The sequence below is a fragment of the Saccostrea echinata genome, unplaced genomic scaffold (assembly GCF_033153115.1).
Source record: "Saccostrea echinata isolate AGI-Se365-2 ecotype Australia unplaced genomic scaffold, CSIRO_AGI_Sech_v1 ptg000066l, whole genome shotgun sequence".
Classification (NCBI taxonomy): Eukaryota; Metazoa; Mollusca; class Bivalvia; order Ostreida; family Ostreidae; genus Saccostrea; species Saccostrea echinata.
In genome coordinates this window covers 799,422-818,235 of record NW_026889815.1, presented here as the reverse complement: position 1 = coordinate 818,235, position 18,814 = coordinate 799,422, and the positions used below count along the sequence as shown (strand labels likewise).

The 18,814-nt window shown below is 33.2% G+C and overlaps 1 protein-coding gene across 1 annotated transcript in view; it reads right to left on the bottom strand.

Moving 5' to 3' along the window:
* Positions 1-18,814, bottom strand: part of LOC133176126 (uncharacterized) — an 82,852-nt gene that overhangs the window by 38,560 nt on the left and 25,478 nt on the right. Inside the window, exons 5-9 of the mRNA XM_061311289.1 lie at positions 3,723-4,009; positions 3,348-3,434; positions 2,531-2,938; positions 2,056-2,141; positions 593-656 (exon numbers count right to left, since the gene is read on the bottom strand). Coding sequence (XP_061167273.1) covers positions 593-656; positions 2,056-2,141; positions 2,531-2,938; positions 3,348-3,434; positions 3,723-4,009 — 932 coding nt within the window. The remainder of the gene's footprint in view (positions 1-592; positions 657-2,055; positions 2,142-2,530; positions 2,939-3,347; positions 3,435-3,722; positions 4,010-18,814) is intronic.

The following is an 18,814-nucleotide window of genomic DNA, read 5'->3' as shown; positions in this document are numbered from 1 at the left end:
GGCCTTCTCACAAGAAATACACAAGTGAAATATGAAAGCCCTAGCACCAACTATTCAAATGATATGGCCAAGGTTCAAGTTTTCAAAAGTAGCTCAAACTCCAAGGTCAAAGTTGTTGGTATCCAAAGTATGGTCTTGTCACAAGGATTACATATGTGAAGAATGAAAGTCCTAGCACCAATTGTTTAAAAGTAATGGCCAAGGTTAAAGTTTTCCAAAAGTAGGTCAAACTCCAACTTCAAGGTCACAGGGTCAAAATTGTCAAATATGATGGTACCCAAAGACAGGTCTTGTCACAAGGAATACACATGTGACATATGAAGGCAATAGCTCCAACAAATCAAAAGTTATGAGCCATGTTAAAATTTCTGCGGACAAACAGACAGACGAACGGACAGGGAAAAAACTATATACCTCCAAATTTCGATACGGAGCACAAAAATATTACCAATATATAGAGCTTGTATCTAACCCCCCCCCCCCCCCCCAGAAAAAAAAGATAAATGAATTAATAAACAATTAAACAACCTTTTCTGTATCAAAATTTTCATTTTTTTTTTATACATGGACCCAAAGAACAAAATTGTCAAACCTCTTGCTGGTAGATCTTGTTTCGGTACAAAATAAAAGTCCCATCCATCTGACATTCATAGTATCTACAATGAATTACGATTTTTCTCGTGTAATTTTTTTTTTAAAAGTACACGAGAAAATTTGAAGCAAAAGCAAAACATGGCTGTTTATCGAAGTTTCTGCAAATTGCAAGAAAATGTAGTCTAATATACATATTGAATTATATGTTAAAATAAATTCTCTACATTCTACAGGTAAGTTAACGTTCAGTCGCATTTCTGTCGGTATTACTGAATTGCCAGTTGACGGGTTTTTCAACCTTCAGATCCTTCTCCTCAGCGGATGTACTGATTTCGCTTTGGGATCTCCGCCGTGATTTGCATATTCACTTAATGCCTTGATAAGGGTGCTTGCATTTTAATTTGATTTTATGTAGCCCTACTCTATGGTGAACCTGATTTATAAAGTATTTTAAAAATAAAAATGTATACGGATATCAGCATTTGACCCCTATTTTGGCACTATCTTTCTAGAGAGGTCTTTGATTGAACAGAACTGTATTTTAAACTGCATGAAGATTCTTCACTGTTCTTTGACAATTTGTGACCGTACTACTCTGCTAAGGAGGCTCTTTAAAGATTTTTATTCTAATCCTGTAAGGATGATCACTTTGACGAAATAGAAACAGGAAATTAGCTAATCATATAATTTACTTGCTATACCGGCGCACTTCAAAGTGCGACCTTTACTCGGCACTTAAGGCAATTGAGCAGTGGGGGATCTTTATTGTGCGAATACAGTTGCAACTTTTTGTTTTGATAGTTCTGTCACTTACGGGACATGAACCCACGATACTCCTGTTACGGAGCGAGCGCTCTACTGGTCAACAAATTAACATATTGAATCCCATTCAAGCAAGGATCTTTTTGCGACAAAATGGGTTGAAAATTGCACGGTTAAGGTTTAAAATGAAGGAAATATTATGACAACTGCCGAAAACATTTGTCCACAAAGGCTTTCTTTAACTGTTAGATCAGCTGAATTAAAATATGTCTAGAGATGCCTTTACTACTGTCAATGAGAATGGATAAGAACAGGCACCTAGTAAAAATGGGGAGACAGGGACTCCCCCTCCTTTTGCCCGGGTGTTTTGCTATTAAACAAGAATGATTTTTTTTTCATTATAAAGTTGGTTGTCCCCAAGTTTTGTTGCAGTAAATGATTTAAGTGTATTTTACGTCAGTAACCCCACTTCCCTAGATTTTTTTGTGATTAGGTGATTAGTCAGTTTCCTTTTCATATTTCGCTCGTCAAAGGTTTTCATGTATCAAATCAATTTTTTTTTCTAACTACTTCCCCCGCTCCGCCTTTGAAAACCATGCTACGTGCCTGTTGAAGAAACACAAATTACAAGCACGTGAGAAGAAATGAACTTTTGTCGATGGGCCATAAAGCTTCATTAACATATGCATGTTTCCTTACTTTCCATCAAATGTTTTCATATGTGGATCTGTGTGAGACTCGCAATTTTTTCCTTTCCATGCGGAATCACTGTCCTCTATATAAACCTTAAAAAGAGTGCACAAACATTTCAACAATTATGAACTTACAGAAAAAATTCTGGGGAAAAAATGCTTTGTGATTTTGAATATCTTTTTTTTCATGTTGAATGTTTCCCTAAATTCTTATATTTGATATCATTTACGCTTCATATTGGATATTTCTCTTCTTGATGAATGAAATATGGAGATAACTAACAGTAATCAAGCTTAAAACCATTGAAACAATGCAAATCGGGAGCAGAACAAAAACGGACCTCTAAAGATATCAGAGGTGGGATCAGGTGCTATGGAGGAGTAAGCATCCTCTGTAGAAGTGTTTAAATAATGACCTAACAATAACTATAAGGCAAAGCTATTTTGACCCCAAAAAAGAAATTTAAAAAAAAAACAGTAACCTGTATGTCTGGCAGGGTGATGTCTTCCCAAATTTTGCTTCCTGGTCCATTTGTAGACCCAGTCTCGAAACGCAAAGTAATGTGCTTGTCGATAAGCTTGAAGTCGCCATCGTGTTTATTTTGGACTTTTATTTCATGTACCACTTTCCAGTCATCCGTGTTGTATTTATCCCTTTCTTTGTATTTATAAGCGTTGACTTCAGTATCACAGGATTTTCTATTTGGATCGTCACAGACTCTAGAGGAGCTGTTATGTACGGCCATTTGTATATTCAGTTTGGATTGTTCGTCATTTGGAGGAGTCCCCGGAATAGTTATAATTAGGTTTTGATTTATAAATGGTATTGTAAACTGTAGTTTTACCTCTGCGGTTTGACCCCTACTTATCCGAAGAATTGGTGTCAAGATCTATTAAATGAAAAAAAAAAAAAATAATCAGTCATCTGGAAAAGTTTGCTTGAATACTAGTGAAATTACATTTTTTTCTAATTTGAAATAAATTTACCTTTATATTCTTCATTTAAAGAAAATTAGAGTAATAATTTACGGAAAAATAACAGTTATCTTCTTTGTTTCAAATATATGTGTATTTCCTCCTTAACTACTTTTTAAAAATCTTTTTGCTTAGGTAATAATAAATTTTATATTTAATTCATATCAATAAGTTATGAGTACTTAAAATGGTTGTACAAATAAATAATACTTAATAATAATAATAATAATAATTATATATATATATATATATATATATATATATATATATATATATATATATATATATATATATATATAAGTTTCCTACTATTTTGCAAGATACCTTTATTCCTGCAAAGAAGAGTGAACTAGCATTGGTTTCGCATGGACTGCCACCTTCATTGAATTTTGCCCCTACCACGCAATGGATCTGTTAACATTAAGATAAATAAGTATCAGAGGGATATACATACATGTATTATGAATCATCATTCCATAAGTGTCGATATTTTAAATGGGGTATGAAGTATTTTGGCGAATATTTAAGCAATTTCCTATTCTTATCAATACAAAGGATGCACGTAAAAATGCTAGTAAAACAAAGTTTACATAAAGTGTACATAAAAAATGAATGTGTTAATGAGTATACTTAAAAGCAATTGATTTGTTCCTGATTCTAGCTGTAGAAAATAGTAAATAGGCATATTAAATAACTCACCATTGAGTTTGCCTTTTTGCCTTTAGCAAGTATCTGTGTCCCCGATAACAAGGCTACATCAGATGCGTTCGAAGAGATTGTTTGATTTCGAAGAACTTCGGTATTATCAACATACCACGTGATGTCGTAAAAAAGATTTTGGTCAGCCAATCTTTGAAACTGACAGATTAAATTGATATCAGGTTCGTGTACCTTCTGTTTTATTCCGTTTTCTGGCGGTTTTTCTTCTGTTGTCCAGGAAACGCTATGGTAAGCTACTGTTATGCTGGATGGAACTTCAGAAACACCTTCAACGCAGAAATAGAACACAGTATAATTCTTCGTTATAGTTTTTATTTGCGATTATCCTGCACTGACATACAGTGAATTCCTAAGGTACAAAAGGACATCAAAGAGGGTCAGAGGAGAGATTAATTTTTACTTGCTGCCTCTTTCTCGACACATGATTTTTTTTTCATAAGCATCACTGCATGATTTTTTCGTTCATTAATAAAACATAAAAATTATTATATACCTTGAATAACTGTTTCTGTTATAGCACATTAATACCAGATAAAAATCTAAATGAGATAAGGTGGCGTATATTCTATATAGGCTAAAGGCAATAGGCTACACATAATTTTGTCCGGGATAAAAATTTGGTTAAAAAATGGGGGAGGGGAGTTGATAATAAATCTTACCTAAGTTTTAATTATATTTTGAATATATATAACTAAGAATGCTTAGCAATCCGCACTTTTATACCCAATGTAAATGTTTACAGTTTTCCTTTATATTTAATGACAAAACTACTCCTTTGGCTGTAATTTTTTAAAGCCGAAATTCAATGTTATATTAAATCTGTGTCACTTATTTCAAAACCATCGACAGCAATAGGATTAATAGCAGGAGATGAATTTGATAACTGGAAATGTTTTTGGTAAGTATCATGTTGTAAATTTTGAATTTACTAGGGGGAGGTAAATGCAAAATTTATCATGTTGTAAATTTTGTTTTAACCTCCCTTAGTAAATTCAAAATTTAGAACATGATATAAGAAGGAAATTAAACGTATTATTGGTATTTTGATTATTCAGTAACGAAGTTTCCATATTTTCTAATCAGAGTAAAATGATAAGTTAAGAGTTCTCAATTTTGTTAAGTGGTCTTCATATTATGCTATAAACTTAAAATATCATTTTCACTGGTCAAATTACAGTCGTAGATGTCTTCGAGTTTGCAAAAATGCTCCCTTTGAACCCCCCCCCCCCCCGGCCAATACCTATCGAGAGAGGGCTCCTTGCCTACCCACATGTTGCGCCTCAGGTTAAATCTGTGACTTCACACTAGCCTACACATCAGCAGAAAGTAATATACGCCACTAAAGATATTACTCTATTACAGCATGTGCTCATTGCGCTTTTCGTTTGTTGCCAAGCGTGTAGACTATCGTACACCACATGCATTTCGTGCAGACTGAGTTGCGTTTCTTGAAAACATGCGTCCTTCCGTGTTATTCCAAGACGTTTCATGTAAATCTTTTCGCAAACGTTACAAGAATCGTCCAAGATTCAGTCAAAAGTCATCTAATTTTTATTTTTATATTTTAGATTGGCAGGTACATAGGTGTCTAATAAAAATGGATTTAAAAAAATAGAATGAATGCAGGGTTACATAACATGCAATTTTTTTTTCTGCATGACCGAATCTTGATTACCTTGGTTACTGTGCTCAAAACTCGGTGTTCAAAATTACTCAACCGTGAAATGTATGACGTCACGTAGGGAAAGTAGTAAAAAGACATAGATGTTGACAGGTTTGTCAATAAGTCTTGTAATACATCTTGATGCACTTGAGGTATGCACATCGTTTTCCGATATTTCGTAAATAGGAGATTGTCTTCCGGATTATTAAATGTAAAATAAATTAATAAAAATATGAATCTACTTTAAATACACTTAAAAGTTGTTAAAATAAGATTCTGATACTTCAGTCAAGAAAAAATCACGTTTAAAAAAGACGTACCACACCTATATATATAAACTCTACGAGGGACGAAAGCTTTCACCTTGGAAAAAATACCCCCACCCACTTCAGCGCCTATTTCTGGACTCTAAAGCATTCATTTATTTATTTGTTATGGTTCTGTTCCCTACAGTGACGATTTTCCTAAATGTTGACAGGCGTTTAATCAACGTGATTTTTCTTGACTGAAAGTGTCAGAATCTTTTATTTTAAGGATATGTGAACCTGACGATTTTGAACCTACCGCGCAACTCGAACTGCTGAAGATCAGGTCAATGTCGTGATCATACGTAGAGCGTTTGGTTTTGCTATTAAACTATTCTAAAAGATCGTAAACACCAAATTCCTTGTGAAATAAAGTCAAATTAAATTAATATTGCATGTTTTTCATAAATTTTTGCTTTTTGCTTGTTCTTCCGACCTCGGAGCATTTACGACATACCCTTGCCGTTTTGCGACACCATGTCGGTAGAGAGGGACGCAACGATGCATTTGCACGGAAAACACAGTATATATTCCAGTAAACGGTTACATTTAGGCAAGAAATATAGAGATTGATGCTGTCAGGTTTCGTGCAACAACTTGCCAAGCGATGTCACCTCTGAATACAGTATCACGATGCACTACATGGTTTCAGGTTAGTAGAAATAAACAGGTATGGTACTAGTTAGAATAATCTAACTGTGTCTCGGAACAAGCCCTCACCACAGTTAGAATACGTCCCATATACTTGCAATGTAGCAAATCGGAGTGGATCCACTCTGAAATGATTTTGAAGAATACAAAATGAGTTGCACTGAAAATAACTACCAAATCAATCATAACAAACCTTTTTGAGATTGTATATGCCTTTTAACCTAAAAAATAATCCATATAAATACGAAAATTCAATTCATTTTCTCATCGTTTTTTCCTCGCTTCAAATTTAACGCCATGTTGACATTCGGAACTCTCTGGATTGTTCATAGAAAATGCTCAGAGTACGAGTTATCGCCCGTGTTTATTTTGCAACATTGCCAATACACGGAACGAATTCTATCGTTAAACCGGGTCCGTAGGGCAATATCATTTTAACGATAGAACGTGCTATCTAGTCTGGTACAATCTGACAATCACTAGATTTAGCTACGTAGCTTGATTTACATACATAGCTTTATTTATCTACCTGAAGTAGCTTTTTTCAGCTACTAAATCAAACTTATTTCTTAAATTAGCATTTTTCCCAGAAAGTGCAGAAAATTGCACTTTGATGCAGTGATAATTTTCAACTTTGAACTCATCTGAAAACAATTCATGAAAAAACACTCTTGGAGATGTGTCTTTTTCGGCGCAATTGCAATCAAAGTTCTAAAAGTTTTGGGGCTATATACAACAGTTAATTTGTGATCTAACAGCTACTTCTTAAGTGACATAACAAAGAAAACCAGTTTTGGTTAACATGAGCACAATGTGAAGTAATCACTCTTATCCACGCCTCATCGCACACAAGGTGGTGCACAGTAAAACAATGGAAATACATATTTTCCTTAAAAGTGTTCAAACGCAGCAATGTTAAAACTATCTCTGCTTTAGATTGCTTTTTAAATAGAACCTAGAATAAATATTAGTAGACATTTACTTGCGACTTTTTGTCTTTTTAAAATAAAAAGCAAAATTGTCAAAAGTTGTTTTGAAATAGCTAAATAAAGCTACTTGAGGTAAGTAAATAAAGCTACGGTAGCTAAATGTACTGATTGTACTGCACCTGATAAACAGCAGAATAAACATGCACCAAACAGAATGATAACTTCACACCTTATATACTTATTCTTTGGTTGTAATTAATATCATTATAGCATCATCGACATTCATTTTCTTACTAACCGGGATTTAAATCATTCACGTCAGTTTAAACTTTTTAATTCAAGCCTTAATTTAAAATTTCAGAAAATCTGCCAAATTTTCCTATACAGTTACATATATGTAGATATCTCGCTCATAAATTCAAACAGATGGGGAAAAAACATCTAGCATGACATCAGTGAGCTCTGAGTATAATATTTGGTGCCAAATATTTTGTACCTGTGTTTTTCAGACTTGAAAATATACAGTTGCATAAAATATTTACTTCTCGGGGTTGCTTTAAAGTCTTTAAATTCTTAGTGGGGTCAAAATTTTCCTTCATTTATGAATATTGAATTATAATATAGTCTGAAGTGACATTTCTAAGATAAACATTGTAATTACTTTTTGTTTACTAGAGTCAAACTATCAAATTACACTTCCCTAGCCAAGTGACAACCTTAATGATAAACAATTCAGTATGATGTATGTCTGTGCAATACAAAATATGACTTATTAAAAAATGATGGGTTATGTACTTAGCCTAAGAAATGAAGTAATGTGAGGAAAAAAGACTTGATCAAAAAGTGTTCATAAATTTTTTTAAGACAACAAATTGACCAATTTTGTTCTTATTTCAAAAGAACAGGACTCCTTTTCTTGAGTGAGCTTGAATACTGTGGTGACTTTACACATTCATTCATTAGTCTTTGTTGTTGGTTATGGATGCTTATATGCTGCATATTTCTTTTAGAATTTTGGAATTGTATGAAAATTTTAATAAATAATAATTAGCACTTTTTATTTTTATATCAATTTCAGATAAAGGAAGGAAGATGTTTTAGAGAAAGATAATTCCCAAAACAATGTGAGATTACAGATTATGAAAGATTGCTGGGCATTATGACAAACAAAGGTCTGATTAAACATTAAATAATATCCTTTTGCCATTCAATCATTTGCAAACAATTTAACTTCAAGACCTATATGGCTTTGGATCTCTACTAAAATAAATTTTAGCAAATGAATAATTATACTGCTTTAAATGATGTAACTGTTCTATGAAATTATAAAAGCAGATATTAAAGTTAAAACTAGCCAATTTTTTATACTCTTCTTAAGCATTAAGCTTTAAAGATGCATATATTGTCATAAAGTGTCATATGTCTACTTGTACTTGTTTATATAGGTATGTCTGTAAATGATCTTTTTTTCACATACATTTAAGGCCTTTTCCTTCTTATGTTTATTCCCTTTATGCCCATATTGGCACTGAATAAATAGTAATAGAACATATCTTATGTTATCTCATATTTCTCAACATACAAATTGACCTCAATTTTGCAAGGGAAGTAATAACAACCAAATTTGTTTTGCTAACATTGATTGAAATCATAAAAGCTGTACATGTAACATGAGTTGCTTTGGAACTTGGCACTTACTTTTCATTGTTATGCTAAAGCTTTTTACTTACTACCGGTAATAACTAATTGACATTGAATGTACATATTCAAAGAATATCTATAAAATTTACTTGTAAATTGAATATATTTGTGACTGATTTGTACAGGTATCAAGGTGGTATATGAACAATGTAGGTCAGCAGTCAAAACCTCCCATCTTATTCAACTCTTAGCAGCATGTTCCTATGGATCAAGATGCATTAAAAGATTTCTATTGTGTGGCAACCAATGGAATAGGTAGGAATGAATTAATGTTATTAAAATAAAAAAATGGGTTCACTATGCATTCAATTCTGGTGGTGGTGGTGATGGGGAGGGGGGGGGATTAATATATTTTCTGGCCTTCAATAAGGACAAAATATTTATTTCCCAAAGACAAATTATGACAGCAAGATTATTATTTTATTTTCACTGGAATAAATTAGTCAAGAGGCCCAAGGGCCTTAACGGTCACCTGCACAGCACAGTTAAGGCTACAAAAAGGGGGCGGAGCCTAATTTGTACGGGAAATGTTAACTATGACATCATACAAAACCAACGATTCTTAAAAATACTACAAAATGAAATGATTTGCTATTTTAAACTATAGGAAACCACCAAACTACATCTAAACTTACTATAACACGCTGTTTTGTCTTTAGTTAAATTCCACATAGCAAGGTATAAGCAAGTCGCTGATCGCGATGCACTTGTCGATGTGACGTCATTTCGTAAAACCTGACGCAGTTTGTATGCAGTGAGAGGCGGATCAAGAGATATTTTCATAACGAAAAATGTATTCTATAATTATATGAAATATTATTTAAAGATATTTAAGAGGCCATTAACTTGGATGCAATGTCTTCTTTATGATTATATTCATATATATTCCGTATATTTCCTATTTAATTGATACTGCCGTATATTTGTATGCAAGTACGTCGGAGGGTAATGTAAGGGTCTTAATAAATCGATCTAGTGCAAGGGGATACATTCAATGGATGAAAGTAAGCTTTTACATATAAACTCTAGAAGTATAAAGGTATCTGAAAAGTGCTGCGATCCTGTTGAAATCTTAAAAATGAATTAATTATATCTATATTTAATGACGTTGACCAGCAAAAAATACAGAATGCGGTCATATAAATATGATTTTAACAATGAAATAGCAGAATCTATAGAGGATCACAGCACTTTTCAGAAACTTCGAAGCGTGTTGAAAATATTTATACTCTACATTTAGAACTTTAACTTGATTATGCCCTTGCACTAGTGAAATTTATAGGTGACCTCAATATTGCCAGTATACAGTGGCTGCAACGTTATTGTTGACAACTTGCACGAACGATCACGCAGGTATGTTAAGGCAGTACCCAGATCATATTTCGGCGAATTTAGACTTTTTCGTAAAATGTAACATTGATAAATCGGAAAAGTCATAGATAAAACATTTACTATAAGTATCCATTGTATAGACGTCATTGAGTTTTAGGCTAAAAGGAGCACTCCACTACGACGTCATCAGGTGACATCTATAAATAGAAAAATTGCCTTAATGAAAAAGTAAAAAGTTCAACACTACCCCGGGGATAATTCAATTCTTTTTGTGAAAATAATTATGTAAAAACATCACTGGATCATGAAAAGTGCTGCTAGAATCCTACTCTCCCGACACAGAAAAAATTATTCCAAAGTTTCGCATGAAACCTTACCAAAATTATTACATTTTGTACAAAGGATCAAGGAATTGTCATCAATTCATGTTAATCACACGATTCTAGCAGCACTTTCCAAGTACTATAGAATACAAGCTTTCGATACAAGCAAAAATTATGTCTCAAAGTATGCGGCGTAGTGTTGAACTTTTGCAACTTTGTTGTTGTAGAACGACAGAGGAAAGGCTGATCGGGATTTCAAAGCATTATAAGAAAACATGATTAGAATATATCAGCATACCTGATTCTTAATCTTTAATTCCTTACGAATCACACATAACATTCACGGTATATGCTTTAAAACTCCTATTTTACATATTTGTTTACATGAATTCTCGTCACGTTTAATTTTCACTCGGCAAATATTTGATCAATAGTTATGACGTCATGGGTTTGGTATTTAACCCCCGTGATAAATACTTAGCTGTTTATACCACCAAAAACGACATGATTTTGTTTATATTATATTTTTGAATGATTCCAATTATTTCTTGGACCTGAAATTAAACTTTAAATATAGATATTAAGAAAACATTATTTCTAAACTTCACGTCATACTGCTTACTATGACGTCATATTGTAGAGGCAAGTAGGATATCTCTGGGTGTAGCCTTAACATACCCGCGCACGTTACACGAACGATTCCGCACGATTAACGCACGATAAAATCTGTTACACGAACGATCCTTCACGCACACGATTCTACACGTTACACGGTCTTACAGGATTGCTAACGCAAACGCACGATTCTTCACGCAAAATTGTTCAAATTCTTTAGGAATGGATATTTTCAAAACGAAATAAGGCTTAATACTTATTTTAAATTTCAAATAATTATTGATATTATTTCATCGACTTTGAAAAATGAAAAAAAAAAAAAAGAAAAAAATAGAAATGGATATTTCTGGAACTAAATACATGTACATTCGCCGACTAAATATCTATGTAAGCATTGAGAATTGTTTATTTATTTATTTGTTAAAATATTGATTTTAAAAATATCTTGACCATAATTAGAAGTAAACATAATTAACATCAGAGAAAAAATCCTTAAACAATCACAAAAATCACGCTATTTGACGAGAACACAATATTGTACGACTTACTATATATTGCTTATTTCCAAGCGATAAATAGTTCGTTCTGATTTCAGTTATGTAAATCGCGCTTCATTTATTTTATTTGGATTGAAAAAATAAAAAAAAAGAAAACAGACAAGCGAAATGCTTGTTTAACAAATAACATTCCGATAAAAACCTACAAAACGAAATTTACACGTTTCTTAACGCACGATCACGCACGATTAAAACCGCAAACGATTGAGTCTGATACATGTACGCACGATCTCGCACGTTACACGAACGATCACGCACGTTACACGAACGATTCTACACGATTGGTTTGTCAACAATAACGTTGCTGTTGCAGCCGATGTATGTGCTATATCACGTGACTGCCGCATCACGTGACAAGTCTAAATATAAAATCTTATCGTTCTCAATATGTAGTTATTAACCATAATTACATCTGTCGGATATCAATAAAGTACTGAAAAGAATCGCCATCCTGATTAAGAATATATTTTTAATCACAAAAATTGCCGATATTTCCATTGCGCACCTTAACTATACTGCGTGAGTATAATACAACAATTTAGAAGTTAAATACACTGATAGATGAAGCTTTGTTGCCCTAAAGCAAGAGAAGTAGGAAGATCAGGATCAACAAAATAATTAGTCTAGTATTCAGTATCAACTCATAAATTAAGTTCAATCTGTCCCCCACTTAACACTATCACCATGCAGACTATTAACAAACTATTAGTGCTTCTGTACTATTTTTAAACCCATATTAAAACCTCTAGCATTGACCTCTCTTATGGTCTTTGAAGAACTTTTAATAAGATAAGTTATTTTTGTCTCATTTTTATTTATCTATTACTTACAGGTCCACCTGATTATTAAAACTAAGAAAGTACTTTTTGAATTATACAATAAACATTCTTGCATAATTATCTTATTCTATTAACCTTTCAAATACATTATTTACAGTGATTAATTATCAAAGGTGAATGGAAAGTAGTAGTAGAGCCCTGCCCAGGACCAGAATGCTTAGACAAATGGTCCAGATGTTCAAAAATCTGGTAGGAATACGCTTACTTATATCATTTAAACTTTTACTCAGTTTGCTTCCGATATGCCCAGAAGCAGAGAAGAATTTCACAGGTACAATGCATTTTCACTACAGATTCAACAAAGCCTTACCCTAACACCAGAACCCAAGACCAAGGGTCAAGAAATTTACAAATTTGGAAGAGTTACCCTCATCATCATAACTATGGACTTTAAAGAATTAAAACTTTTCTACTATATTATCAAAAGCCCCCACCCCCCTCGTTATGCCAGAACCCCTGACCCTAGGACCTCAAGATTTAAAAATTCTGTTCGAAGCTCCCATTTTCATCATAGCTAAGCAATTTATTTATCAGCTCAACACTAAGGAGCAGACAGGATTAATCAATGTTTAATTAATAGAATTAATGAGTTTTCAGTATATAATCAATAGAGCCCCCCCCCCCCCTCAAGAACCCCAAAAACTGAGGCCAAATATTTAAAAATTTTAAGAGGCATCTTTGCCTATCATAATCATGCACTTACATGTAGTTTGTTTAAATAATCTCCACTAGCAGAGAAGAAGATTTTCAAAGAATCAATGCATTTTCACTATATAATTAATAGAGCCCCGCCCTAACACCAGAACCCTTGACCCTGGGGCCATGAAATTCACAATTTTGGTAGAAGCACTCTTGCTCATCATAACTATGTACTTAGGTACTTTATTTAATATTCAGGAGCAGAGAAGAAGATTTTCAAAGAATTAATGCTTTTTCACTATATAATCTATAGAGCCCCGCCCTAACACCAGAACCCCTGACCCTGGGGCCACGAATTTCACAATTTTGGAAGAGGCACTCTTGCTCATCATAACTATGTACTTAGTTACTTTATTTAATACCCAGGAGCAGAGAAAAAGATTTTCAAAGAATTAATGCATTTTCACTATATAATCAATAGAGCCCCGCCCTTACACCAGAACCCCTGACCCTGGGGCCATGAATTTCACAATTTTGGAAGAGGCACTCTTGCTCTTCATAACTATGTACTTAGTTACTTTATTCAATACCCAGGAGCAGAGAAGAAGATTTTCAAAGAAATAATGCACTTTCACTATATGATCTATATAGCCGTACCCTGGGGCCAGAACCTCTGACCCTGGGGCCATGAATTTCACAATTTTGGTAGAGGGCTCAATGCTTATTACAATGATGCCAACAGTTTGACTGCTTGATGTACAGGAGTAAAGAAGAAGATTTTTAAAGATTGCATTATTTTTGGTGGTTTTAGCCCCACCCCTCAGGCCCCAGGGGGGCAGGGACCATGAAATTCACAATTTTTGTTCCCCTTCACCCATAGATGCTATATGCCAAATATAGTTGAAATTGGTTGAGCGGTTTCAGAGAAGAAGCTGAAAATGTTCAAATGTTAACGCACATCGCACGACGCACGCCGACGGACAAAAACGGATAGCAATAGGTCACCTGAGTGACTCAGGTGACCTAACAAAAGAAAAAAAATCTTCCCGTGGAGAAGGATTTTTTTGTATTTTATTAACATCTTCTAGGTCAGATTATTTCCAAAATCTGCCCTCAAAATCAAAAGGTCCTCTCTTTAACTTGCTAGCATGATAATAGAATTTTTAAAAATATAACTTTTTAAAGCCTCAATAGACTAGTAGTCATATTTCATAAATAACTGGAAAGGTGTCAAATTATTAAAATGTTATATAGTAATGTAGGTAATTTTAAATAGGTATTATATACAGTTGAACTTTGATATCTCGAACACTGATATCTTGAATACCATGGATATGTCGAAGTGATTTGGAAGTCCCAACTACTTATCCTTAAAGTATTTTACCCCTTATATCTTGAATGCCCGGATATCTCGAAGTTTTTTTCTCAGTCCCATCTAGTTCGAGATAATGAGGTTTGACTGTATTTACAATTTTACTTGTATACTCTCTCTCTCTCTCTATATATATATACCCATAAGATAAACCTATGCTGTATCCATGGGTATGTGCTTTATCAATAGCATGTCTTCCGGTTTCGACACAATCCCTAGGCCTCGCTTCAAGATGTAAACTTATCGAAACTTCTAATTGTGAAAGTTCTGTGTTATGAAATGAATGCTAATGAGCAAAAATGTTCAACAAAAATGAGAAAAAAACTAATTACACTTCAGTGAAATGTCAAAATTTATCAATGAACTGGCTACAGCGATAAAGGATGTTACCCCCCCCCCCCCCCCCCCCCACACACACACACTTACACAATTGCTCTCATAGGAAATGTTAGACCTAGCAGTTAAGTTGTAGTTGGACTATATTGGCAAGCCTCGCGAATATACACCATTCAACTCAATGGATAAAGCAAATATCAAATCACACAATATAGATATCCTCTATATATCCATGTCCACTTAACATTAAGGTTAACACTAAAATGGATTTTATTTTCCAGGCTAAGAATCACACTGTTTTGCCTCTGTCACCAAAGACTGAAATGTTTACTTCAAAAGACCTTCACCTGCAGTTATTAATATTTCAACAAAGTTCGTGACCCAAAAAAGCTTGCAGTTGAAAAGGAAAGGAAAGATAAAAAAGATTCACTATGTCATAGAAGCTAGCTTTATTAGAACTGTGTAGACACTTTTGTCAAGGTTAAAGAAATCATTTTGTATAAACAGAACCAACAGTTATGGCTCGAACTTTTTAACAGGGATATTTTAAACTGGTGATTGTTATCTTTATATGTTGTACATTTTGATACTATTTCCAATTAGATTATGCAAAAATATGTCATTTGTATCAGATAATGCTTATGAGTGTTAATGTGAGTTTAAACAGAGGAAATTCGGACTGCAATTTTTGGGAAATTAGATTTTGAAAATACACTACTTTTATATAGGATTTAGATCCTTTTGTCCCATATTCTAATACATTGTACATTAAATGGTTAAAAGTTCCTTGAATAGATATTTAATGGGAATTTATTGTTCGTTTTTTCTGCCATCATTCAGAATAAAAAAGTAATGTTTAAAGGAAAATATCAAATCGGGGTGATAATTATCTTAATTATTAAAGACCCATTCATAATTTTCTTTATATGCATGATTTTTAGTTTTATTTCAAGATAGTTATATATTTAAAATCAAATTAAATAATTTTTTTGTTTGATTTTTTTATACATCAACACAGATAAATGTGCTCTAGGAATCAGTTTTCTCAGATTACCATATCTTTTTTTCGATTCATGTACACACCAATTTTTTTCCTCTGTTACATAGCTATATATCACTTCTTTAAAATGAAGTTGAAAAATAAAATATTCAATTATACCCAGTGTGATTTTATAACTTTTTGTAGTCAAGGGCAAGGAAATATAGTCAAATTTAAAGAGGGCAGAGGAAATTCAGACTGTGATAGTGAGCTATATAAATATGATTGCTATGAAAAAAAGCTTAGATCACTAAAGTTGTCCACAGACCTTTTAAATATTTGCAAAAACTACTTCTACTTATATTTTGTTTCCATTTTATAGCCTTTTTTACAGATAATTGTGTATCAGAACCAATTTTTTTAAAAGTGGTCAGAGAAAATTTGGATTACCATATCTTTTTTTTCCGACTCATGTACATACCAGTTTTTTCCTCCATTACTTAGTTGTATAACACTACTTTTAAATGGAATTTAGAAATTAAGTTTTTAATTATAGCCAATGTGATTTTATATCCTTTTTTATAGTCAGGGTCAAGGAAAAATAGTCAAATTTTGAGAGTGCAGAGGAAATTCAGACTGTGATTGTGAGCTATATAAATATGATAGCTATGAAAAAAAGCTTACATCAATAAAGGTGTCCATAGACCTTTTATATATTTGCAAATAACTACTTCTTCTTATGTTTTGTTTCCATTTTATTGCCTTTATTACAGATAATCGTGCATCAGAAGTAATTTTTTAAAAGAGGTCAGAGAAAATTCAGATTACCATATCTTTACATACCAATTTTTTTTCTCTGTTACATAGCTCTATAACACTACTATAAAATGGAATTTAGAAATTAAGTTTTTAATTATAGCCAGTGTGATTTTATATCCTTTTTTGAAGTCAAGGTCAAGAAAAAATAGTCAATTTTTAAGAGGACAGAGGGAATTCAGACTGTGATTGTCTGCTCTCTGAATATGACACCTATAAAAAAAGCTTAACTACATTATGCACATTAATAAATCTTTAAGATAACTGCAAAAAACTAAAATTCTAATAATAATTTTTGAGATTTTCTTTAACTTTAATTAATTACAGTAGACTTTTCTTCATAGCTTTAATCTTTTTAAACAAGGGAAAGTTCAGAGGTTGTTATCATGGAAACCAACTCATGTACATATATCAGAATTGTTGTTATTTGAACAAGGGACTTGTCCTCTATGCAACGGTACCTATATTTTAACTTTCCAATTACTTTTATTTCAGGTTTACATATCCAAAACAACTTTTAAGTGTATTAAAAGTAGAATCAAAATTTTATTAATTTATTTTAAAATTTAACAATCCGGAAGACAAGCCCCTATGATTTCGTACAGTCAATTTGAATTTCTTGCATTGATGGTACGCCTGACGGAATTACCATGAGTATTAGATTTTGCATTGCCTTAGTGAAGAAAAATGCACAATAGGTTTCTGTGCAGTTTGTTGTGTATTCTTCCACTATAGAACGTCTAAGCCGCGTCGGAGATGAATATGGGGGGTTTCCAATCAGTGAAGTAAGCGCGTAACAACGCCACATTAAAGATGGTGTAACATGCAACGCGGCCGAGCTGGTGTGGGGTGATATGTCTTGTATCTCCGAGGCTTTACACTTAGGTTCGTTAACCTGTTAACTCGGACTTTTGTTGACCAAAAACTATTCACAATTACAAACGGTTGCAAAGGAATTCTTCTTGATTGGACAACCAATAACTGTGGTAAACGGGTATCTCCTGCAAACAAATTTCTTCGGTCCTGCCCTCCATAGGTAATTAAATCACCTTGCAATGACCCCGCCTTTGTGGTATGCCACCTCTCTCCCAAAACCAAGTGAATGCCTAATTCAGGTCTTACGCGTTTGCTTATCACTAAACACTTAACTGTTTATCCCCCGCAACTGTTTGCCTTTTCAGGTCTTAAAACAGTATGAAGGAGAATAAACGAGCCAAGGTATATTACCTCCGTCACCAGAAAGGTATCAAGAGCACTATAATACAGCATGTATTAGCCTATTGGAGTCTCAGTACCTCGGCAGTTTCGACCTACTTAAATGATCGTAGAGTTAATATCTAGTGTTGAGGAAACGAAATAAAAATGTATGTCCAACGTTTTATACGAAACTAAACGACAAAAACCATTTCCGTTTCAATTGGACTATTCCTCCTGTAACCTGTGTAATCGCCATATAACTACTGTTGAAATCGTTAATAATACAGTAGGCATCCATAATCGTTACATTCACCTAAAAAATAAATTAAACCGATTGTTAGAATTTGCTTCATGAGCTCGTCAACTTTATGTCGGTGTTCCTTTCACTCGTGTTGAATAATATCTCTGTTGAAAAATAAATGCACCGATGAACTCCATGCAGAGAGGAATCAAATCTGCGACAGTTGCACAAGGGAGAAATAAAAGATAATGGGAATTTTTTTTTTAATTTTCACTTTTGCAGGATTCCGTCTTTTGAGTTTTCATCAACTCAGGAATTTTCAGTCAAAATCAGAATAGATTTTGATTACTTAAAAATTAAAGATATAAAGCTCTGTTTAACTTGTAGAAAGTTTAAATATACAATTTAACACGTTGACTAAAATTATTTTTTTTTTAACTTTAATACACCTCAATCAGCAATTCTAATCATTTTACATTACTTTTTTTCCCGAAGGATTCCATTAAAAACTAAATTTTATTCCTTTTGCACATCATTTCATATACATACTGCTGAATGTGACGTATAAGTGGAGTA